Source organism: Diadema antillarum, unplaced genomic scaffold (genome assembly GCF_040938485.1).
Source record: "Diadema antillarum isolate AM-2024a unplaced genomic scaffold, OU_Dant_1.0 scf00000028, whole genome shotgun sequence".
NCBI lineage: Eukaryota > Metazoa > Echinodermata > Echinoidea > Diadematoida > Diadematidae > Diadema > Diadema antillarum.
The window spans coordinates 4491660-4517869 of record NW_027270917.1 but is presented as its reverse complement, the minus strand read 5'-3'; the positions used below and the strand labels follow the sequence as shown (position 1 = coordinate 4517869).

Sequence of the window (26210 nt, the reverse complement as noted above, 5' to 3'; positions counted from 1 at the left end):
ACAGTGATTGTACCCTTTTGCCATTTCTTGTTTAAAGTAGAGTTGCATTGCTGGCAGAAGTCTCCTATTAACCCACTCCCTTCCAGATTATAAAAAGCCTCATAAACTTTGTACAGAAGCCAATATGTGCGCCCTCTATAGCTCGGGTAAGAAAGGGTAGGTCATGACTGCTCATATATACCTGGTATTACACCATAATTATCACTCCTCATTTTTTAGTTTTTCAGTTATGAAACAGATAGGACGCCACGAAATCAATGTCAATTATTATTCCAGTTTCTTTAAAAGAGCTTCTCAAAGGAAAAGAAGTATACATCAATTCTCTGAATATATTTTCCACTTCAGGCTGTTACTCATCAACTATTATGTGCAATGACTAATTTGCTTTTAAAATCTAGTTAAACATTAAGACAACTCTATTCCCTAATGTGCACATCAAGTACCAACGCCAAGGTGCTAGAAACCGACTACTTTGAATGAGGTAAGTGATCGATTCCAGCAAAAGATATCTCAGCTAGCAAATAAGTTAACAGTGTTCACTCACTGGGGGATTACCTTAACAATGAAAACGTCATGCCTACAATACAATTCACTACGATCCACACACAGAGAGACAATGACGGCATGCCAACTACTGAGAGAACCCACATAGCACTCTGCTGCATGCTAAAAAACATGAATGTGGTATGTGAAAGGATAATATAGTGAACTGCTAATCTATTTCTCTGTCTTACCATATTCCTCCCCCTCTCTCCCCCCCCCCCCCCCCAAATCAAGAGGGAAAAAATAATTTAGTGAGTAAGTAAAATGAAAATGTTAAGGGTTAGGATTGAGTGATGGGGGAAAAAAATTGGTACACAAAAAGAGACACAAACACACAAAAACACACATTTTTCACTGGAAGCAACCTTTGATGTATACCCTGGCACACAATGAGTGTACAAAATGAATCATCATACCGACAGTATCAAAATGGTATACGACTTCCTAGGCTGCAAAGATTTCGGTCCGTTGGTACGTAGCGACTTTGCGAAGTGAATGTGTCGGGAGAAGGACACCGTCTGCTCAGTCGCTCTTGATTTTGGCCTGCGAGAGTTTGGGCTGGTCGACGAACTCCGTGCCGAAGAGCCCCATGAGGACGATGCAGACACCAGTCGCCGCCAGCCAGAAGAGGATGTAGGCTATCTGTAGGTGCAGCTCAGCTGTGGTGTACATAGACACACAAAATAAATCAATTGTCACTACACTGCTCTGTTACTTCTTATGTTCTGTGAAATGCAGGCTATAGACTAATTTGGTTTTAAAACACTGAAGCTTTTGTTGGCTATAAATGGGGTGCTTCCAACACAAGAAGAAAAGATGATGCAATGGGTTATGCAATGAGTCAGGTGCATCGCTATGTCAGTGATTAATCAACTATCGTTAGGCATACTGAAGCCCCCAAGTTATGGCTAGAATAAACATTAAACATAAAAAATAGCGCCCAAACCAAACAGGTCTATAGAGTTCCAAGGTGTGACATCACAGCCATTTATCACCACTGGAGACTGATTCTACACAAACTCACATAGCCCAATTATCTGTGAACACAGAGGTGGCTAGCTATGCAGGTACCCTGTGCCAACCACTGCCCAATGCCTTGTGCAAGAATATCTCACTTTGAACCAGCACTAAGCTAACGCAAAAGACTGCGGTATCATCAATCCAGTATGGTATACAGAACAGAAAAAAAAAATCCACTATCGAAGCCTCACAATTTGTTTTTCCATCTCCAACCACACACAAAACGTGGGCAGACATCTTAATACAGGAGGAATTCAACATGCATAGATGTATCTGATCAATCTTCAAGGTGGATTTCTGTACACGACTTTACTCATCAAATTAGGTTGTTCAAGTTGTCAAACAGGGACTCTGAGAACAGAATGGAATTGGTTCTGATTCTTCCTTTTATCCTCAAAACTGAACTCACCGGATGGAATGAGGACGCTGATAAGCAGCATTGAGAAGGCAACCATGGCGATTGCTGGTAACTATGGAGACGAAAGAAACAAGACAACAATTCAATTACAAATTTAAAAGCTGTGATCACATATAAAAGGCTAAGTCTTCCTGGTGACCTAGTTTGTGCACACTGACTTTGGATGAAGATGAATGCACTTAACCCATTGAGGACGGAATGGTTTTGCTACAACACGCATTTCCCATAGACACTTGCCCCAGTATACTCAGGATTCATCCTCAACGGGTTAAATCAAGTAAATTAGCATGAAGTCACATCAAATCAAATTAAATCATATAAAGTAGGACTTGGAACAGCCAAAAAGCACACAAGACATGGATTTCAAAAGCAGTGCCTCTCGCATCTTGAAAACCCTTCTACATGTACTTCTATACACTATTCATCCCTTGATATCATTTGACATTAAAAATCAAACTGTTCACACTGATAACATTGTTTCCTTCACCTACAGTTATATGCTTTATATCATACATTCCAACAATTTCAAAACAAGGAAAAGTAGAAATTACGCGGTGCGTAATATATGTCCCCGCCGGAAGTAGCATTTAGTAGCAAAATGCACAATATAGGTAAAAAATCAAGGTCAAAGGTCAAAGAAGTCAAAGGTCAAAATTCTGTGTAGAAATTTTGAAGCCCTCACCTAGTGCCATCACATAAGGCAAACAGAATCGAAATCGGGTTTGAAATGGCTAAGGAGTAGCATTTTGTAGCCAATATACAATATAGGTAAAAAATCAAGGTCAAAGGTCAAGGAAGTCAAAGGTCAAAATTCTGTGTAGAAGTTTTGAAGCCCTCACCTAGTGCCATCACATAAAGCAAACGGAGGTAAAATTGGATTAGAAATGGCGAAGGAGTAGCATTTTGTAGCAAAATGTACAATACAGGTCAAAAATCAAGGTCAAAGGTCAAAGAAGTCAAAGGTCAAAATTCTATGTAGAAGTTTTGAAGCCCTCACCTAGTGCCATCACATAAAGCAAACGGAATCGAAATTGGGTTAGAAATGGCGAAGGAGTAGCATTTTGTAGCAAAATGTACAATATAGGTCAAAAATCAAGGTCAAAGGTCAAAGAAGTCAAAGGTCAAAATTCTGTGTATAAGTTTTGAAGCCCTCACCTAGTGCCATCACGTAAAGCAAACGGAATCGAAATTGGGTTAGAAATGGCGAAGGAGTAGCATTTTGTAGCAAAATGTACAATATAGATCAAAAATCAAGGTCAAAGGTCAAAGAAGTCAAAGGTCAAAATTCTGTGTAAAAGTTTTGAATCCCTCACCTAGTGCCATCACATAAAGCAAACAGAATCGAAATCGGGTTAGAAATGGCGAAGGAGTAGCATTTTGTAGCCAATGTACAGTATAGGTCAAAAATCAAGGTCAAAGGTCAAAGAAGTCAAAGGTCAAAATTCTGTGTAAAAGTTTTGAAGCCCTCACCTAGTGCCATCACACTAAGCAAACGGAATCGAAATCGGGTTAGAAATGGCGAAGGAGTATCATTTTGAAGCAAAATGTACAAGAAAGGTCAATGGTCAAGGTCAAAGGTCACAACTGAAATTCTGTATAGAAGTTACAAAGCTCCCATGTAGTGCTATCACATAAAGCAAACAGAATCAAAATTGGCTCATAAATGACAGAGAAGTAGCAAATTGAACAATTTGATCACACACGGACGCACAGACGGACGGACGGACGGACGGACGGACACACGGACACACACACGTACGGAGCCCGTTTCATAGTCCCCTGCTCGAACTCGTTCGGCGGGGACAATGACCTTCAGGGACTGGGAGAAAGACCAAACAGATTCTTTCTTTGAAATATATGATTTGAATTTGAAATTGAATCAACTTGTTTGTAGTGATTGCTAAGGAAGCAATGAATCACTGTAAGCTAGCTACCACAGGACCACCGTTTAAAATCCCTAACAAAGCGAGGCAATGAGAATAAAATATCTTGCTTTGGGATATATATATATACATGCTGCAGCCGCGGCACTTGAAGCACAGACCTTGCAATTAACAGTTCATGGTCTTATCCGTTGAGTCTAATCAATAAGGATTGATGATTACGAGTATAGAACACAATCATGTAAAAACCTTTAGAGCGAGCATAGTCTGCAGTTTGTCATCTTTGAAACCTAACCTCACATTCAATGTATGGGACTATGCAGGGGGGCAGACTTTCAATTGATGCTGGTCAATGAGGGGGGAAAAATCTATACTAAGGTGTCTCCAAACTTTCTTGACAGGTTATCGTCAATATTGACATTATGACAAAGGATATTAGTAACTGCTAACATAAAATTTGAGAGACATTAGAACAAACAAACAGAATGATGCACTGATTTTAATACAGTAGTATGATTTCAATTTAGGTTCATGAATCTTGACCCGTTGAGGACAGTTTGATTTTGCTACAACAAGCATTTCCCATAGAAGCTTGCCCGAGTATACTCAGAACTCATCCTCGACGGGTTAATCTTACCAGCATGAACTTGGCATCTCTGCTCTTGCGAAGCGGAGAAGGTCGTACCACCCCTTCACCTTCCTCTATCTCGTAGTTGCCAAGCAACAGGTCAATGGCATCCTGAAAAATATTTAAACATATTCCAGCACAAACAATTAAAAAAATTTTACAGAGATAATCACATACATGCATACATTCTTGAGAGTTGCAAATTGTAAATTGCTACTTGCATTGAAACAAAAGCAAGAACAGACATAACGACATAGCGATCTGCTACACAAGTTTGTGAGGGTGAATGGAAAGTCATCCAAATCTGCCAACCCACCTGCCTGTAGCCGTCCACAAAGTTGTTCAAGTAGTATCGGATTAATGAGTTGACACCGTCCCTGACCAGGCCGAACCTGGTCCTCTTCCCAGTCCTGTAATACAGATCAGAGAGGAAACAGGAAACACATCATACTTATATGTAATTATGTACACACACAAGAGGGTGAAAGTTCCTACCTTTTGGTTACTGGAATAGAGAAAACAACAAAACAATAAAATTTGAACTGCACTTTCATTTCTAGTGAAACTGTAATTTTTCTTGCATCCTTCACTTTAAAGACTGACAAGTCTTATTGAAAACATAAATGTTATAACTACCTTTATGTATCTACGATCGAGATGAAGGAGGAGATGGTTATACAATCATGGAAGAGGGTTAACAAACTGAAACTGCATCTCATGCAAAGTATGAATAAAATTAATTGTCAATCTGATCTCCTTCAGTCATTACATTTCGTCAGGTTGAAAGCCGTGACTTTCATTGAACGGTATGGTCAGTCTCTAATTTAGAACATAGAAAGCCAAGCTGACAGAACTATAAACTGTGACTACCAAGCTCAAAACCCACAAAAAGTAGGCCAAAGTGAGTTTCCACTTTTCTACATATTCTAAAAGAGTAAGCTCTAAGCTTTAAAATGATATATAACTCGTTAAACATGGACCAGCCTCACCCAATTTAAAAATGATTGTAATAAGAGAGAGTTTAGAGGTGCAGTCTCATAGAAAAAAGGAGAAAAGAAGATTTAAGGATAAGGGTCACACTGGCATGCTGTACAGAAGTATCAATGAAAACATATTCTATTTTCCTGTGAAAGCAGCACCATCAGAAAAAAAAAAACTAGAAATGTCGCTAAGGCGACTGGTATGCCTCCGCCATAATGCATGATTCTCCTAATAGGTCTATAGTACATGTGGACAATGTGTAATTACATTTTCACAAAATTGGCAAAATATTAAAATGACAACTTTGTCACAAATGTGTTGAATGTTCACCTTCCTTGACCTAGGTTTAATTGGATGAGTAGGAGAGCATGTATTTGGGGATTTAAGGACTTTAACTTGACTTTGACTCATTCATAAGTTTATGCATTGATTAATTTTCAAGGTATGGAGAAAAAATGCAATTTCTGTATTGAAAAGTACATGGTTACCATTTTCATCTGGCCTTTGACCCTAAAATTAATAGGATAATCACCGACAGGCAGGACATGCATAAATATGTAGTAAGTTTCAAGATAACTTAAGCCACTTCCGAGATATGGAGGAAAAGAGTTAGTTCAGCCCTTTCCCTTGATCTTTGACCTTTCGACCTTTGAGGCAAAAAAAAAAAAAAAAGTTTCCAGAGAATCTCTATTCAGTTATACATGCATATACCAAGTGTAAAAAAAATAATAATAATAATCCTGCTGGCATTGCATAAATATGAGGGAAATAGTAAAATTCTGAAGTGTTGCCCTTGACCTTGGACCTCTGACCTTGGACCCATGAACCCTAAATTCTCTAGACAATCACTGCCAGTAAGTACATATATATACTATGTTCCATGAAGATACCTTGAACAATTTCCAAGGTACAGCGAAAAAAGTGAAGTTTTAATATTTTTACTTGACCTTTCAACCTTTGACCTTTGACCTCATGACCCCAAACTTTCACCTGAGAATCTTAATTGGGTAATACATTTGTACACTAAGTTTAAAGAAAATATCTTCAGGCATTGCATAGATATGGTGGAAATAGTGAGATTTTACGTATTTGACCTTGACCTTTTGACTTTTGACCTTGAGCATGGGCACTCAAAAGTTGAGAGGCACAATTTCACCCCCTAATACACATACATGCCAAGTTTCATTAAGATACCTCAAAAGGTTTTTCAGTTACGCTGTCCACAAAATTCATTACGGACGGACGGAAGGACGGACGGACGGACGGACAACCCGAAAACATAATGCCTCTGGCACCACTTCGTGGCGGAGGCATAAAAATGGGTCTAGAAAAACTGTTAACATCTCAATTTCGGTTTGGTTTGAAGCTGCCAAATTTTGACAGCAGCTGGAGAAAAGATTACTCTCCCAGGTAAGACATACTTAGAGAATTTAAGTCAATCAACCCATGTGACTTATCTTGGTCCATGACACAGAATTCTAATCTGCAGCTTTTTGTGGGTTTTGAGCTAGGTGGTCACAAATGCAGTCATTTGGGAGGTTGGAGAGGAAGGGGCTGACACTGTACCTAGTAAAGTCTGTCTTGAGAGCTCCGGTACCAGCATACTGTCTTGAGCAGGCATCCGCATTGTCGGCCCAAGCTAGAGACAGCAAGAGAGAGATGGAACACACGGGACGACTTGAATCATCTCACTGGTTTCATGGTTATCATGCAAAAGGAAGTATACAGTTATGCAAGTCACCAAACAAAATCACATGACAGTTTGGTAATTGTGACAATTTAACACTTTGCAAATTACAATGTCATGTCAAACACTGGAGTAGCACATACATTTAAGAGGCTAAAGTCATTAATGGCTTGTTTTGTTTCAGAACACTTTCTGAACACTTAGGGTGGTTGCTTTTGTTGATCCTGTTTTCCATTTGCTTGAGTGCACATGTGTGTGTTTTTCTTTTTTATTAGGATATATATAACAACTAATACCTCCTGTTTAAAAAGAGAGAGGGGTTTTGAGGATTGTCTGCAGAAAGTGCCCATGGCGTAGCCACAGTAAAACTGTTCCTCTTTTTTTCACACTCAACTGGTCATACTGTCTCTCTTATTTGTTCAATAAAGAGACCATTTTTCATTGACATGTTCCACCATGTCACTGCCTGCTGTTCGAACAAGCTCTGTTGGGTCAGTTCTCCTAGACAAAAATAAACAAATTGATCCCAGATTAAATCTTGTTCCTAATTCACTTACTGTTCTTAAATGTTGAAAGAAATGTGGCATTTACTGCATCATCGAATCTCTCGCCCGGTTTCAGCACTCCCATTTTCTGAAAAGAGAAGATGAAGGAGATTAGAAAAGAAAAAATGTTACATGTATATTTAAATTTTTCATTCTTAAACATGTCCAGTTTACTGAAGGAACTTGATTTGAAAGACTGAATAAGTAAGAAATAGCTGTAAAATAGTTCAGTGTTTCAATTGCGCTTCAACTTTCCTTGCTTAATCACATGTTATTTTCAGCAACAACCCAAAATCACAAAATTGACTGCTTTTGACCAATATCTTTTATGAGAAAGAATAAATAATGCTCACTGTGCAATACTTCATATTTATACTGAAAATATTTATACTGAATACTGAAACATATTTGTATTCTATACTCTATGTGTAGTTAAGAAACACTTATAAAAGCTGATGAATACAAGTAATATTTACAGATCTCATTCCACAGCGCACTTAAACTAAGGCTTTCCGACAGGTAGCAAAAAAACACAACTGGTCCTGGTTCCCATGGCAACTCACCAGGAGCTGGTCCTGTAAGGCCCTTCCAGCCAGAAGACTTTGGACCACATTGGTCCTATCTAGGCAGTCCATGCAGTTGGTCCTGAATACACCAGTCTGGTGCATCACTAGTTCATTGTTGGCATCCATGAGGAAATACCTGACGTGAAAGGGAAACATATTACATAATTATGTGATCAATCTCTATAATTTCATCATCATCATCATCATCACTATTATCATTACCGACTTCATCACTGCCACTGACCATTTCATCAACATCATCACTATCATCAATCACAATCACAGTCATTTTCATCTTGGTTACCTTCATGCCATAATTGAAGTTGCTACAACAATCACCTCAATCAAATTTATGGGCATTTGCAATGTTCAATTTACAACAAGCATTTGGAAAAAGATCTGAGATACGATTGCCAAAATTGCCAAGACCTTAAGGAGCTGCTAAAATCTTGTAGAAACAGCCGTAATCACATTATGTCAAGTCAACTGGAATGCCTACATCATTTTCATCATCATCATTATCATCATCATCTCATTATCATCATCATCATCATTACCACCACCACCACATGGGCCACTATCATTACTTGAGACTCTGATGCAACTTTCAGGGTAAAATCTTGGTGTACTGCTATTATCAATCCAACTTCTTTCATTTAAGTGAACTTGCTTGCCTCTAAATCTCTGAATACCAGTCAATGTTTCACAAAGGGGTAGACAAAGATTCACATTTCCTACCCAAAGTGTTCCTGGTCCTTGGCTAGTCTGTCCATAAGGATCGAGAGTCGGTCCCACCTCATCTTGCGGCATTCATGGTGGAAATCAAATGATTCATACCTGGGAAAAGGAGACAGTATACAATGCAATCACAGAAATGATAACGGTAAAAACACCATACATGAAAGGTTTAGGCTTTTCTGTGGTCATCTGTGAAATATTGCATTTAAAAATTCATTCTTTACCTCATCATGCTGTTTGCCGACTCATACACAGTCTTGGCAAACATCTTCTCCAACCGATCTTCGACTCCCTTGTGGTCAATCTGAAATAAAACAAACAAACAAACTAAACACCAGAGTGAAACAACTACAGTATCATGGACAAACTGACCATCTAAAAAAAAACTACAAAATATGGAGCTCTCTTATGGGGCTACATATAGTTTTGATATATATTTTTACATTTTCTCAGTTAAAAGAATTTACGTGGACACAACAGCATACATATGTAAACAAGAACAGCTCTTCAGTGCTCATGACTTAAATAGAGAAGAAAATGGATATACTTTGACATGAATTTACACCCAAACCTTGAATAATCTAACATAGCATGATAAAATAGACACTATCTTTCCCATACAGCATGATACAATGGTGAGGAATGTACATTCTTCATTTGTTTGCACGTCTTATTCCGGTGGTAAAAGGGGAAAAAGGCTAAAGATAGGATGTGGTGTGAACAGGAGAGGAAAAAATGAATGTGAATATTACCCACCAGGTTGATGAGAACTTGGTTGCCATAGTTGACAACTTGGTCATCAAAGTGTCTCTTAAAGGCATCCAGCTAGAAATAAACAAATTGAACAGATAAAACATAAGCAAGCTATTAAAAATAGACTAATTCCACAGACCTATACCCTACTTCAAGTCTTTCCTTAAATACCTGACATGACTTTGTATCATTAGCTCACTTACACAGCCTCCTTTTTTGCTTTGTTGGGTTTTTTTATGTGACTTTCTTTTAACAAAGGAAAAAGTTTGCAACCAGATTTCTCACTCACTTATCATGGGCAACAAATGAATATATCCAAATTATAGAAGGTGAGGTGTTAATTTCACAATAAGCTATAATAAAAGCATTCTCAGGGCACATATACAGTCTTATACATTTGTGCCATCCTACTTTTTCTAATTTTTATGAAAGTTTTCAGAATTTTGATGACTTTAACTACTTTTGAAGTGACAGTTTCCCCATAACAGACATGTGAATTCAGCAAATGCAGAGAGATTAGTGACATACTCAGAGAAAGTTTAGGGAAAATTGGATGTCCTAGCAATGTAAATTTTGTGGAATTCCTATTTTCTTTTAGAAATCAGTTTTCTGCTATGCTACTGCAAAAATGCTGTCGAGTTTCCAGCGAGAGAGGGCAGTACACAAGGAATTAACAAAATAACCAAAACTGTAAAAGTTCATTCAACTGTTTGTTAATGATGGTTTGTTTTTCTCAGAGTTTTACAAAGTGTTTTGCAATGTTTATCTTTGAATGTAACTTTCTATCTAATACAAATCATCAGGATTATTCACCATGGCTACTCTCACTACACTGAATAATTGGTGTTAATTTACATCGGTGAAAAGCAATTTTGTCAGTTTGTGGCAAATTTTCTGTCGTGCTGAGAGAAGAGGTCTGTATACCCATGGACCTACAACAAAGGTCCATGGTATACCTCACTCTGTAATTACTGCAACACTGCTACTCACATGGTTCTGTGATTCACTGATCTGAATGAGAGGCTTGTACTTGAGGTTTGGTCTCTGAGACCAGAACAGAGGAATGGACCCTCGTGTCTGCAGCGGGGGAAAGAAAATCACATCAGTAGGCATGATAAGTTTGTATGTTTGCTTTTTAACCTGTTGAGGACGGACTGATTTTGCTACTACATGCATTTCCAATAAACACCTGCTCGAGTATACTCAGGACTCATTCTCGCCTGGTTAAGGAGACAAGGTGAGGCATAAATTGCACAGTAAACATTGCATTTGGTCAAGGCAACCAGACAGCATTTAAACATGAATATGAGATGCAACAGTGGGAGAAGAAATACTTTGCCAATATCTTATATGCTGGTTTTAAGAATGATGCCAATAATGCTGCCAATTATTATACCCTTGAAGCTAACTACAATCAATAACAGTACTAACTGTAGGCTAATTCCCTTACATATAACTAATGCCAAAATATAAGAGAGCAGAGAGATGGATCTTTGTAAACCAGATATTGGCTTCCAAGTACAAACAATTACATCGATCAGATTTCTGTTAAGATATCATTAATGTGCAAAAGGCACAATTATAATGGTTTTCCATAAAAGACACTTACAGATGATGGCAATACTTTCAAAACAACACATAGGATGATGTCACTAACAGCAAGGCAATGGATTTGGTCATTTCTAAATGGCATTCTTCCGGACATCTCTCGATTACTTCTTTTCTTACATTTTAAGTCTTAAGTCTTCGATGAATTCCAAAATCACCCTTGCAACGTACCTGGACGAAGGATGCACGGCTACCGTTGTATTGCACGATCTGCTCCGTCTCCACGAAGTTTGCCGCCTGGCCAACCTCATCCAGACCACGCATGTAGAAGCGTGTGCCGGCCCGCAGGCAGCTTCGCCGCGAGATGACGACGTAATCAAATCGTTGCCTGTTCACTATGCCAATTCTTATTGACACGACTGATCGGTAATGAGTGCTAAGGAAGTATTTCGGATTGTTCCCTTCTCCTAAAACTTCACTTATGTGTTCTACTAATATTACTGTATTCAATCCATCCATATGTTCACTGGGGAAACTTGCCCTTCACATGGATGCAGCAATTTCATCTGAATGAATGACTTTCATTTCTCTACAACCTTACCAGTCATTTCAAAAAATAATAATAATCAAAATCAAAGCATATTTCAAAGCTGACAATACTATTCCAAATCAAACCACAGAAGACAAATTAAGTTTGTTCCAACACATATTCCTCAAGGGCCAAATCCTTTTGTAATCAGAATTAACCATAAATGGGCTAGAGTGAGTAATGAGAATGATAATTTGTACGTGACTATCACAACAATCAAGAAAACATCTACATCCTATTCTAGTTTGGCGTATTTTTCCTGCCTTTCCTACTCATAAAAAAGATAATCAAAGTGATCAGCTTGAATGCCTTGTGGTTTCAAATTTGTCAGTGTTTATCCACCACTAAGCACTGCACATCAATTTTACACAAAAGTCTTTATCCAAAGATAAAGATCACTTTGTTCACCATATTTCATCTGTAAAGGATACAACCAACCATGACAGGCAGAATGAATTTGGCAAGCTGAAATGAAAAAAAGATCAAAGGAAAAAGAAAATCAGTTCTCTCAGTACTATAATCCATTTCACATGTATCAAACACCTACTACAACACTAGTGTGTGCTTTACATATCATTCAGTAATTCACTGTCAACTCTTACTATGCTTTGTTCACTAATCAGCAGGCCCATATGAGTATTTTTTTTTTTTTTGGCATCTGTAGATGTCTGAAAATTATCATTTTCCACTGAAGAAAACTGGAAAATCCTTTATTGGTTTACCATGGCCTTCCTGTTGGACTGAGGCATACTGTTACACAGGAGTGGGCTGGCTAATTTTCACCGAGGACAAGATTGGGGGAAAATACAATACCTAATGAAGTAACACAAAATCTTCTACTAGAAACAAGAACATCGATTATACCCAACAAAGGAGTACAATAGAAAAAGTCTGTATATGCGACATCATGGTCTCATGATCACATTTTATATTGCTCTAATGAAGCTTCATATGATGATTTACAGAAACATGTTGATTGCAACATTTTCATCTAATTTTTTTTTTAAATCAAACTCTCAAGATTTTGCTAATCTGAACTCTCCAAATGATTCTACTCCTGTCAGCCATTTATCCAAAGTGGTAGCTTCCCTCATAAAATGTAAACAACAAACCTGGGACCTGTTCCATAAGCGTAACTCAGTGAATCGAGCGTATCTTCAATATCGAGCTTAAGTCCTGTTTCATAACGACACGCTTGATTTCAAGAAAAGTCAAGCATAACTTTCAGTAGATTGAGCAATCAATCGCAAAGTTGTTTATGAAACGCAATTTGCGATTGATTGCAACTTACGCTCAATCTCAAAAGAAACAGGCCCCCGGAAGAAGTATCCACGTATGCTTACCTCTGGTTGGGCTATGAGTTCTCTCAACATGTGTCCATTCCAGACATATCTCTGATCAGCCTGGGTAGCAATAAACACCAACATAGGAAAGATTAACTTATATTAGCAAAATGTAAAGTGTATGACAATTTTTAATGATAATGGTCAGGGGCGGATCCAGGAACTCTGTAAAGGGGAGGGGGGCACAACTAATATTTCTGGTGCCACTTCCGGGTTTCATTTCATTTTTTTCTTTTTATTTCTTTTGTTTTCAATGAAAAATAAAGGGGGGGCGTGCCCCGGTTGCGCCCCCCTCTGGATCCACCACTGATGATGATAATATGAATTCATATTGCGCCAAATCCACTCTGTAAGAACGCTCAAAGCACATACATATTATTATTACCCCAATATCTGGATACGTGATTTCCCGCCAGCACTGACAGCGCTCACTCTCCACTCTCTAGGAAGCATTCCAGCCAGTCGCCATTTTACAGGTGCCCTCATACTGATCAACCAACAAAAACATTCTCATCCTACCAGGTACCCATTTATACTCCTGGATGGAGAGCAGCAATGTGGATAAAGTGCACTTGCTAAAGGGCAAACATGTTGTAGGCTTTGTGGGGCTCTAACCCAAACCATGCTCATGTGATTCAGAAACATGCGCTCTTATCCACTCAGCCACGACACCTCCACACCTATATGAAATTATAAACCTTTTTCACACCTTTTTGAAATTACAAACAGACCAATAGCCAATGACTGATAAACATGGCCCAATCAGATGAAAATCATAACAACAAATTCTGTAGTCATTCTGTAGACAAAAAGATTCTGGCACAAAAACGAAAAATTGAAACTTTCTTTAGTCAACCTGCATACTGATTTATGTGAAGACAGCAAGAAATCATCCCCAAAGTTTTCAAACAAGATAAGTGTGGTGGGCTGGACGTACCCTTTCAAAGAGTGGCATCTGCAGGAACTCTGGGCTGGTGTTGTACAGTCGTTGCAGCGAGTGTGTCAGGTCAAAGGTCGTTGAGAAGTAGAACGTGTTGCACTCCAGGGCGTACTGCACCATGGACTCGTACGTCTTGTTGTCCTGTTTCTACTCATGATCAAAGCAGAATACAGTGCACTCAAAACTAGCATATATATATTTATACACTTTATTAATTCAGTTATAACAAAATTTTGATGTAACGAAAGAAAACTGCCAGTCCTGAGGAACTTCCTTATAACAGGAGTCCACTGTATCAGTAGCAGTGACAATTCTGTTACCAAAGAAGTGTTTATTGTATATGCCATATATTCAGCAAGTTCAATTTTTCTTCTCAAGTCGGAACTTCTCGACAATTACACGAGTGGTTGAATTTGTGATCGTGGAGTACAGAAATCAACAGCATAATGCACGCATGCATGCATATTGCATTCATGTCTGGACTGGAGTTGATATTTTCATGTGTCGTTGAATTCACAAATAGGACCCAACATGCAAAATTCGCGGTATATAAAAACCCTGCAAAATGTGTGGCACATACAGGGTTTGCTTTGGAGATGACATATGTAAATCTCACATCTAGCTTGACAAACTTTGACCAATACATTCTGACTGATTACCTTGAAGAGCATTAAAAAATATGTGATGCAAATTTATCTCAAGCGTTGTATCTTAGACATCTTGGACAAATACAGCACTGTGGGACAATCACAATACATTCATCATAATCTGCAGTACATTATCATACCAACTGTCATTATGGTTGGGCATGGCAACAGAGAAGAGAGGGTTTTTTTTCTTCTTAATCATATTCACTCATATTTGTTTTACTATTGATATTTTGTATATCTTGTAAAGCAATTCATATGTACCACTGAATTGCTATTGTGAAATATGTTTCAATGTATTTGTATCGGACCGAAACCCAGAATGCGTTGTTGAATATAATGATAAACTTTCAAATTTTCAAAAACTTCCCAACCACATTTCAATCAGGCATCAAAATCCATTACAGATATTACAATCAAATATTTGCCAATCACATTTTATGGTAGAATCCATGGATTTTAACAGAGCTTTACAGACTGGAAGAACACAATAGAAGGATGCAGTGAGCTCGGTATGAGGATATTTGTCGTTCTGCCTTGCAGAAACTGCAAGAATGCCTAGAGTCTGCTCCCTTACCTGTTCCTCATTCAGATGTAGATCAGTTTTCTTGTAGGGGATGGTCTCTGTTCCAGCCACCTTCCATACTACTTGTCCATTGATCTCACCAACTTTTTCTTTCTTTGTTATCACCACAAGATATGGTCCTGATTTAGAAAAAGAAAAATAAGTTTACATGAATGAATGAATATCAAATGTAGATGTACATGCACATCAGATACGTTACGTTGTGATAAATGCTAATATCCTAGAGATGTTGGAGTTTCACAATAGCGCACAGATAAAACAATATTCTCTTCTTTTTTTTTGTTCACAGCTGAATTCACTGTCTAAACATACAATAATCTTTTTGAGTATTCTGATATGACTGGATTGAAGATTCAAATGTTCCCATAAACTTCACTGAATCATGATCACACTTGAATATGATATAACTTTGAAGTTGCAGAGACTTTTTGAGAGAGATCAAAGAAATGCTAAGGTATGCTCATCCTCTTGCTTGTGACTGGTCCTCTTGACACCAAAACATTTTATGGAAAAAAAATGGATACATTGACCAGAAAACACAGAGGTGGGATTTTGTTTATTTTAATTCCATACTCCTTTTCCCCTTCATGTTGTGCATGGCTACACTCAAATAAGCTATATCTTTTACAAAGTAATCACAATAATTCCTGTGATATCCTGGATTGGAACATCAAGGTACAGCTATACTTGCTGGGACCTTCCTTAACTATGGTAAACACAGCAATTATTACATCAACCTACCTCCCTGGTCTAGTAATGGGAACTTTCCAAACCTATACACCCAAAGCCAGCCTCCCCAGCTGCATGATAAATATCATGGTCACATGATTACAAAGAGCTCAGGATGCACAAAAATCATAAATTGTCATTACAGACTGGCATTGAGTGTCATTTGCCCCCCCCCCCCCAATCCATTTCTAAAAATGTGAGCTTACTTGGGTGATTGATTTTATATAGTTGGTTTATAAAATACTATCCAAGTAACACTTGCAAGTTATCAAAGCTAGAAATCACACAACTCGATGCTTGAATAACACAAGCACAAAATTAGCGCTGAAATACATTGTTACATTGTACCTCTGCCAGTGGAGGAGGTTATGTTTTCATCTGCATTGGTTTGTGTGTTTGTTGTTGTGTCTGCGTGGAAAATAACTCAAAAAGTTGTGAACAGATTTGGATGAAACTTACAGGAAAGGTTGAGAATGACACAAGAAATAGATGATTAAATTTTGGTAGTGATTCAAGAATTTTAATGGATTTTTTTGAAGGATTTTTTATTTTGGCAGGTAGGGTCATTGAACGTGGGAGTTCAAGCTGCACGTTTTTGAGGTTTGCAAACGCATACTAAAGTGCGTGCTCTAGTTTCTGCTAGGGCAAGGCGCGCCACGCAGCTGAAAGTTGATGATGTAACAAAAGGCTTCTATATTAAATTGGGCAATTTTCAGCAAGCATACGTATGGGTGGAAATTACTGATCTCATTTGGGGAACAAGATCAGTGGTGGAAATGAGCTGCTTGGCGGAGGTCTGCGCTCTCAGAGTGCTTTTCTAATTTGATCTACTTTGGGTGCCACTGAAAAGTACTGTACCTCTAAGGAGTTTGATGATACCCATGAGGCCATGGACAGGTTTTCTGCTGGCACCAGCAGGGATTGTCGTTCCATTTTCTGGTAGAGGGATGGAGGAAAAAAAAAACAGTTTACTGATATTTCTTAAATGGCCCATGGAGGCAGAAAACTGTAGTAATTGTCGGAGCTCTCCTAAAAAAGAGAACATTATTTGAAATAAAACCACAATCAAAAAAAAAGAAAAAGAGAAGTATCCACAATTGCCTTGCTCACCTTATTTTGTCATATTCAAAATATGCATCATTGTAGTTTACTGTTTGGTTCATATGATGCTCCGTAGAATTTCTCATATCTGTTTGACAAAATGACTTCTCCTATATAAAAAAATAATAATAATGAAAGAAGAAAGTGACTAAGATGCATCTTAGAGAGACACAAAGATATTCAAAATGAATTATGTTTTTAACTATAAAACAAAGAGATACATTGGTAGTGAACTTCATGGCAGGCAGTACATGTGGATTTCATAAAAAAAACTTTCATGAAATAATGACTGCTTTTATTAAGATGAAATCAAGATGCCATCTATAAACAAAGCTGCCAATGACTGAATCAATCACACTTCAAAACACCTCAAACCATAATCTACCCTGTTGACCAAAAAATGCATATTTTTGGGAATCTTTCAAATTCACTCATGCAACTTTCTGTTTTTTGTTTCTTTCTTTGTTTTGGATGCTAATGACACTTGTGTCATCATGCAAGTCTCCAAGACATAAAAGAAACAGATCTGTGGAGGGTGTTATAATGGAGTATTAAACAGTGTTGTTATTTTTTTTTCTTCCAAATTCTTGCAACAATCAAAGCATCCTGTAACAAACTGCCAGGCATTGTGACCAGTTTTGTTTTTGCTTTTTTCATTCCTGAAAAATCTGTTAGGCAAAGGGATAAGCTTTCTTTCAATTTTCTCCATGCTTTAATGTAAGCTTTGGCAGCTAGCCTTTGAATCTTACCTTAATTAAGAGTGAAAACAATGCTTTCTTCACCTATGGAGGCTGTTTCACAAACATTACCTGTATTCTTTTCTACAATTCTTTACATGATTCATTTGTTTTAATAAAGTCTTATACAAAAATGTGACAATAAACTGAACAAATGTGCTCCTAAAGGCATTGTCCCATCCCTGTAGCTGTGCTGTGCGAACCTTCTGTCTATGTGCTCCATAAAAATCTGTGAATAAACTGAGATAAATCGTCTGCAGAGCCACATCTTGTGTACATAGCATTCTCTGGTTTCAATGACTAAACAACATACACAGAGCTACCAACATTCACCCATTATCATCAGGGATATTCCAAATACAAAGAGCAATCAAGGAGATACTTGCATGTAGCATGCATCTCTACGGGCAAATGGAATTCCCAAATCGAGGAGATTTTTATATTCTCTTATCCAGATATGAAGAGATATACTGAAGTCTTCAAGAGGCCTCCTGTATAGTCAGGAAGGCTTGTTCATTGGCAGCTCTGAATACAACCAAGTGAGTTGAAAATTAGTTCCTCACCTTCTAGAATGATTTCTTGACTCAGCCGGTCTATGACAAGGACTTCCTTTGTGCCGGGATCACGACTCTCGACAAAAAATTTGTCATCTTGGACATGTCTGTGAAAGAGGTTCAACAGAAACTAAAGTCTTGAAAACATCCTTCCAAACTATTGACACACACAGTAACATATTAAGGTAATTCTATGCATGCATGTACAACATTAAGAATGTATACATTTATCACACATGGGGAGAGGAAACATAAAGATAATTCACATAGAAAGAGAAACATTGATCACTGACATTGTTTATAATAGAGAAACAGAGGTAGTTAGAATGATAACATTATGATCTGTGGAGAAGAACATGTGATGGACACTGCATTTTAGCTTATTGGGGGTGGGTTAGGTCTTGGAATGATCTTCCTCTGCATGTAGAATCTGAACCTGTGTCACTAAAATTCAGAGCAGATTGGGGGCCTTTTGCTGTGAAAAAATAAAAGGCTTTTACTTGCTCTGCACCTCTCAGTCTCACGAAGTATACCACGATAGAGAATACATTGTGAAAGAAAACATTTTCTTTTGTTGTCAAACTGAATAATTTCAATAAATTTGAACTAGATCTAAGTGCTGCTGGTAGTCTAATAAACCCTGTCTACCATATCTAATTAGTTCTCTGCCAGGCCCAGAGTTCCAAACGTAGAACCATCCACTCAAACTTATTCTAAAAAAAGAACGAAAGTTCCAATTGATGTATGATTCATTTATATGCCTGAATACAGATTATTTTTAGAGGCCCTATATCATTTTGAGATAAACACAAATAGGGGTACACGGTGATGCATTCCATAAAGGTGAAATTTAGGCCAATTAGGGGCAAGTTGATGCTTATCAAGCAAAGGTTGGTTTTGAATGGGTGATTCTAAGAGCAAATGTATTGGCTTTAATAGTTCAATTTATTAAGTAAAAAGGGTATTTTTTTTCTACAAAAAAAATTCCTTATCAACAAAATGTAAATTGTTCAGACTGTGGCCTTAAGTTGAAGGTAGCTAGCTAGCTAGCTGGACAGCATCTGGCACCAAATATTCAGAATATACATTTACCAAGAAAAGAAAAAGAAAAAAAAAACCTAAAAAGACATCTGATCCGGGCTGGCTGATTTTCATGAATCAAGGTAAACTTTTAGTGGTTCTATCTAACGCTAGAGTACTACTACATTGTAGATCTAAGACATAAGAGTAAGACTATGGCCTATGCTAACTACACATCTACCCTAATCGTATACGTTGTCATTTTCAGTGGGGGGTGTATGTTTCCTGCATGAATATCTTTATTAATTGTAGAAAACTAAAACATAAGGAATCCCCATAGTCTATGATATTCATTCAATAATCGGTATGCGATCTTTTTTTCAATTACGTCAAAAACCCACCGAAATCTGTGATTAAAATCAGGTCTGTAAGCGTCCGTATTACTTACTCCTCATCTTCTGCGTGATATTTGAATGGCGGCCACTCTCGTATATTAAACAACGTAGTGAGTCGGAAAAGTTCATAACCTTGTCAGAGCGGAAGTGACCCATGCAAAGGTCAAATCATGAGAGCAGCACGCGCAGAAATACATGTACATAGCAAACGACAAGCTTTACATAACACACGAAACGCACGGGCGTACGTAAAACGCTACCACGGTACTTCCGGTTGCACATGCATGGTAGTTTGTTGATTTTGTCAAGCTCTCGAAGAAAAAGATGTCATCGCACAATCTACTCCGTACTCCGAAAAATTCAACAATAAGGTCTGGATACCGACAAAACACCAAATTCAACTCAACCATCAGCAAAATACGATGTAGGTGAGTGGTAAAAATCATCTTATTGGTAAAATCAAACAAACTAAGACATTTTAATGTGATTTTGCCGTCAAAAGCGACGGTCATATACAAGGGAAAACACTAGTACTAGAGATTGTCTAGATGTCAGACCGCTGTACTTCGCACAGCGGTCTGGTCAGGCCAGGCCTATCATGCTAGCTAGGTCAGGATTAACTACACGCAGCCGCTGTCGCGAAGCGACGCAGCTGCACCTCTATTCCCTCGCAGACGTTGTCATTTTTCAGTGTGGTTGTGCGACTCCTTCATGAATATCTTTATTAATCGTGGAAAACTAAAATACAAGGAATTATCGTAATCTATGATAATCATTCAATAATCGGTACGCGATTTTTTTGTTTAATTACGTCAAAAACTCACCGAAATCTGTGGCTGAAATCAGGTCTGTAAACGTCCTTATTGCTTCACTCCTCATCTGCGTGTTATTTGAATGGCATTCACTCTCGTATACTAACAACGTACAACGTTGGTAGTCGGAGAGCTAGAGGGCGCCTCTCCGACTACCTACGTTGTACGTTGTAGTATACGAGAGTGAATGCCATTCAAATAACACGCAGATGAGGAGTGAAGCAATAAGGACGTTTACAGACCTGATTTCAGCCACAGATTTCGGTGAGTTTTTGACGTAATTAAACAAAAAATCGCATACCGATTATTGAATGATTATCATAGATTACGATAATTCCTTGTATTTTAGTTTTCCACGATTAATAAAGATATTCATGAAGGAGTCGCACAACCACACTGAAAAATGACAACGTCTGCGAAGGAATGGAGGTGCAGCCGCTGTCCCTACAGCGGCTGCGTGTAGCTAGGTCAGGATGACAGTAGTTTTACAGTGAGTGAGTAAAAGCAATGTAGCCTAATAGTAACAAATTAAAAAGTTAACGCATCAACATTTCCCCTTTTTATCGACACACTGCACTGCACTGTAGCAGGGAGGTGGATCCCACCTCCCTGACTGTAGTCTACAGTAATTTACACAGCATCACATCGCGCTATGGCTATCCGCATCCGTTGCATCCCGTGAAGCCATAATTTAACCACCACAGATTTACATATATGGGACCGAGTATTCGGAATAATTGACAGTAGCACAACGAAATGTGCGTCTCTCGTACCTCCCTTGAGAGCAAAGGTGCGATAAATAACATGATTTGGGAGAACAAATAATACCAAACTTACAGAATCAGTGTTTCGTGAACTGCCATTTTCAAAATCTCAGGAAAGCAGGAGCAAGAAAGTGAGGATCAATGTGTGTACGCCGTCCGACACTCCGCCATTCCGATACATTACTCGTATCGTTGTGTAGGATCGATCCTAGCTGAACGTTAGAGATCCAACGAGAAATTGAAAGAGATCGAGGATGGGGGGGGGGGGGGGGGGGGGGGTACATTGTGTGTACTAAGGGCAATTTCTACGCTGTATGTAAAGAGGAAATTAATAAAACAAGAACAACAGTACGACAGAGACTCGTTATGACATAAATCGTACACGTCACTTATATCTGATGTATACAATTAATGGACATCTTTACAGATGTAAGGATAAAGATATTAAAGGGATGGTATATTATTATCAATGGTGGAGACGAGGATTGGGTTTTTAACTTTTTGTGAGATACCAAGAAACCACTTATGAAATAGTATACTTAGTAGAACATACCATTCTTAGAGGACTACTAAGTTTATTTGATGAAAATTGTTTGTGAAATGGCCGAAACATACAAAAACAAAGTAAAACAAAGCATATGTAATAAAAGGCGGGTCCCACCTTTTATTAGGATTGCTCTTTTTTGGATATCTCAGCCATTTCAAAACTGATTTTCATCAAATAAACGTTGAATTCCTTTTGAAATTACATGCACTTTCACATTTCATAAGAAGTTTCTCATTGTCTCACATAAATTGACAGAAACTTGAAGTTAGGTCTCAACCAGAACTGTATGATCCCTTTAAGGGAGACATCAAGAATTATGGGAGCTTGATAAAAGTGGGGGGGGGGCAGTTTATATATTTCTGCTGCCACTTACGGGTTTCATCAGTTCCATCAATTCGCCAGCAAAAAAAAAACAAAAGCAAAAACAAAACAAAAAACAAAAAAAAAATCCTTCAGAGCTACTTTCTGGTACAACTTCCGGGGTTAATCGGCTGACAAGCAAAAACAACTTTAAAAGAAAAAAGGGGGCAAGTGATTAAACCCTTATGTATTCCTCTGTATAAGTGAAAAAAAAAAGTGGGATGGGGCCGAGCCCCCCACCACCCCGGTTGCAACGGCCCTATATATATCATATATATATCATATATATATATTTATATATAGGGATGAATACGGATGAACCTGCAACCAACCGCGTGAACTTGTTCCAATACTTATATATATATATATATATATATATATATATATATATATATATATATATATATATATACTTATATATATATATATATATGAAGAGTTTGTTCGCAAAAACCGATAAGTCCATTTTTTAAGATTTTGAAATACGGTCTCTGTCAGTAAGTACAAAATAATACTGTACCTTTCAATGATATATTGGTCACTACATATAATGGTACATTTTTGAAGTTATGGTCAAAAGAAGTAAAAATTTTATTAGTATTCTCTTTATTTTTCTTGACCTTTAATCGCAAATATCTCCACTTGGCAAATATGGACTTATCGGTTTTTGCAAACAAACTCTTCATATATAAAATTATATATATATAAAAAGATAGATAGTTATGATAATGATAACAATAATAACAACAATTGTAATAATAATGATAATAATAATGATAACAACAACAATTCTCCAACTTTCCAAAGAGGATAAAACGGTTTAATTCACATCCGTAAAGATAGCGATGTGAGACAGTTTCCCATCATGATTACGTCATCGCACTGCACTCGCCGGAGCAGTGATCTCTGTAGGAAGTTACATTGGGCAGGAGTCCCGAAGATAATCGCAAAAAGTTAGACGTCTCCCTCTTGTGGCCAAATTGTGTCATCCATGGATGCGAAATTTTCTATGATTGGCAATTTGGACACTGAAATTAAAATCAATACGTGTAGGACCTATTCCATCTCCATTTCTGCAGTTGTATAACTCTTATGAGTATCATCCTTTATCATTGTTCTATTTTTCGGGGACGGTTTAGAGTATTAAATGTCACATCAAAATTCATGACTGACTCCTAAACACACAGAAAAACCCTTTTTGTTATACATGTACATAGTATAGAAGAGTAGTGAGGATGGAAAGGAATATGTGTTACACCGCTACTCTGTTTCACTGAAAGCATTCATACTACTTTTAGACGACAGAAACCAAACCAGAAGAGTTAATCCGACGTGAAAAGGAAAATAACAATAGCTAAACTAGACTTGGAATTTGTCAAGACTGACAAATTAGGTGATCCGATTTTTTTTAATCAATGATTCGAGTCCTGATCGCAATAGGCATGACCATATAGGTTTCATCTGTGTTTAGAGACATTGGACGTGTGATATTTGGATTCTCATTTAGAAAAGAGAGTTAGGTCTGCTATCTCTGTTACCAAATTCGGTATACACTATAAAGAAGATACAGAATGAAGTATATTTGACCATTGACCCAACTTTGCACAGCCAAGATGGCATCTGACCAAAAAGTGGTTATTTTGTGAAATGATTCTTGTAACATGGCCTTTGCGTGTGTAAAATATGGGAAAGATAGGACATGTATTCACCAAGATACAGGTTAAAACATTTATGACCTTTGACCCTAATTTACATACCCAAGATGGTGTCTGATCAAGTAGTTGTTATTTTATGAAATAATGTACGTGACATAAACTAAACATGTGCCAAATATGGGGATGATAGGGGCTGTTTTTCTTGAGTTATTGCAAAGAAAGTTGCAGAGAGAAAGAAATATCTCAATACATCGAATATAAGTTTGATGTCAACCAAGTTTTTACGTGATCTCGGCATCGTATGAAAAAATGAAGAATCACTGATGATAGCCCAAAGTCTCAGCTACATCATATTAAAATCTGGGAGAAATTTACAGAAGAGTAAGTGAGGTAGTGCTCGATAAAGAAAGTCATGTCAATTTTCATTTCCAGAAAAATTCCCTCCCATAGAGATAACACGTAAACTGGTTAAATTTGACAAGGTTACATTATATCCATTTTCACGTGGTGAAGACATCATCCGATTAAAACTTTGATTAACAAAACTTAAAGAGTATTACATTGGCTACAACATACTAACATCTGGAAGAAATTCACCGAAGGGTAATTGAGCTAGTCGTCGATAAAGACAATCATGTCAATTTTCACATCTAGAAAAATTCCCTCCCATAGAGATAACACGTCATAATAAAGATAAAGAAAGAAGTACATATGACCTTTGACCCTACTTTGCACAGACAAGATGGCGTCTGAGCAAAAAGTGGTTATTTTGTGAAATGATTCTTGTAACATGGTCTTTACGTATGCAAAATATGGGAAAGATAAGACATGTATTAACCAAGATACAGGATGAAACATTTTTGACCTTTGACCCTAATTTACATACCCAAGAAGGTGCCCGATCAAGTAGTTGTTATTTTATGAAATAATGTACGTGACATAAACTAAACATGTGCAAAATATTGGGCTGATAGAGCTTGTTTTTCTTGAGTTATTGCAAAGAAAGTTGCAGAAAGAAAGGAATATGAAAATACATGGAAGATAAGCTTTAATTTCAACCAAGTTTTTGGGCATGATGCCGACTCCGTATGAAAAAACGAAGGGCACACTAACGATAGCCCAAAGTCTCAGCTACAACATACTAAAATATGGGAGAAATTCACCGAAGCATAAGTGAGCTAGTGCTCGATAAAGATAGTCATGTCAGTTTTCATTTCCAGAAAAACTGCACTCCCATAGAGATAACACGTAAACTGGTCAAATTTGACAAGATTACTTTAAATCCATTTTTACGAGGTGATGCCGTCATCCAATCAAATTGTTGTTATTATATATCTGAAAGACCATTTAATAAGCTACAACATATTGAAATTTGGACGTAAATCAATTAAAGAAAAAGTGAGATATGCTTGAATGAACTTGAAATTTGATGACGTCATTTTGAAAATTTACTTTTTTAACTTTATTAAGAAATTTGATATCTTTGAATGACTTTTTCAGTATCGCCAACCCATAAACTGACATGTACAACTCATCAGCTTTCAGAATATGTAAAGAAAATGGGGGGTCACCGTCCATCCTGACGAGTAAAATCGGATTTAAAATTGGCGGTTTTGGGGCATTGTTGTACTGTATATCGCCATTGACGCGCGCGCGGAATTTCAACTTTGACAGTCCCGTATGACGTCATATTGAGTCGGATTGACTTGAAACTTGCTAGAAATATTCCTTGACTTTTCAGACATCCGATAAATGTAAAAAATCGGGAAATTTCTGTTGCATATGAGCTGTACGTGCGTATATGTGCGCGCGCGTACGCGTCCGTCCAATTTTTTCAATTTTTCAAAAAATGCTCCAAATGGTCTGAAACGTATGCAAAAAAAATTTGAGCTTGATTGGAGCATACAAATATTTCAACGCGCGCGTACGCGCACGTCTTTACGATGCGAGGAATTCTGAAAATATGGGTAGAATTCCCTTGAATTGAAATTTATGTGACGTAAATTTCATTGAGAAATTCCACTCCATTAATGAGATATGATTGAAAATGTGTTTTCATATAATGACGTCATAGTGACGTCACGGTCGACTGATCACTACGATTTTACTTGACATGTCGTC

At 37.6% G+C, this 26210-nt stretch overlaps 1 protein-coding gene across 1 annotated transcript; it reads right to left on the bottom strand.

Annotated features, from left to right (window-relative positions):
• Positions 1-1065: 1065 nt before the first annotated feature.
• Positions 1066-21646, bottom strand: LOC139736887 (phosphatidylinositol-3-phosphatase SAC1-like). Its single transcript, XM_071647550.1, has 19 exons — positions 21601-21646; positions 18546-18643; positions 17003-17080; positions 15407-15534; positions 14180-14329; positions 13243-13302; positions 12331-12364; positions 11542-11729; positions 10753-10839; positions 9766-9834; positions 9234-9313; positions 9010-9108; positions 8269-8407; positions 7718-7793; positions 7040-7112; positions 4809-4902; positions 4502-4603; positions 1973-2033; positions 1066-1202 (listed from the first exon to the last, which is right to left on the bottom strand). Exons 1-19 carry the CDS (start codon positions 21624-21626, stop codon positions 1066-1068), a joined length of 1779 nt encoding a protein of 592 aa, XP_071503651.1. The 5' UTR covers positions 21627-21646.
• Between the last annotated feature and the right edge of the window lie 4564 nt (positions 21647-26210).

What these genes read in the sequence shown, in the direction of transcription:
- LOC139736887 (XM_071647550.1), bottom strand. Translation starts at nt 21,626, where the DNA reads ATGGCAGTTCACGAAACACTGATTCT. An exon ending in CTCAAGACAGACTTTACTAG is followed by an intron (nt 4,903 to 7,039) that starts GTACAGTGTCAG and finishes TCTGTATTACAG; the next exon opens with GACTGGGAAGAGGACCAGGT. An exon ending in TTGTGGACGGCTACAGGCAG is followed by an intron (nt 4,604 to 4,808) that starts GTGGGTTGGCAG and finishes AATATTTTTCAG; the next exon opens with GATGCCATTGACCTGTTGCT.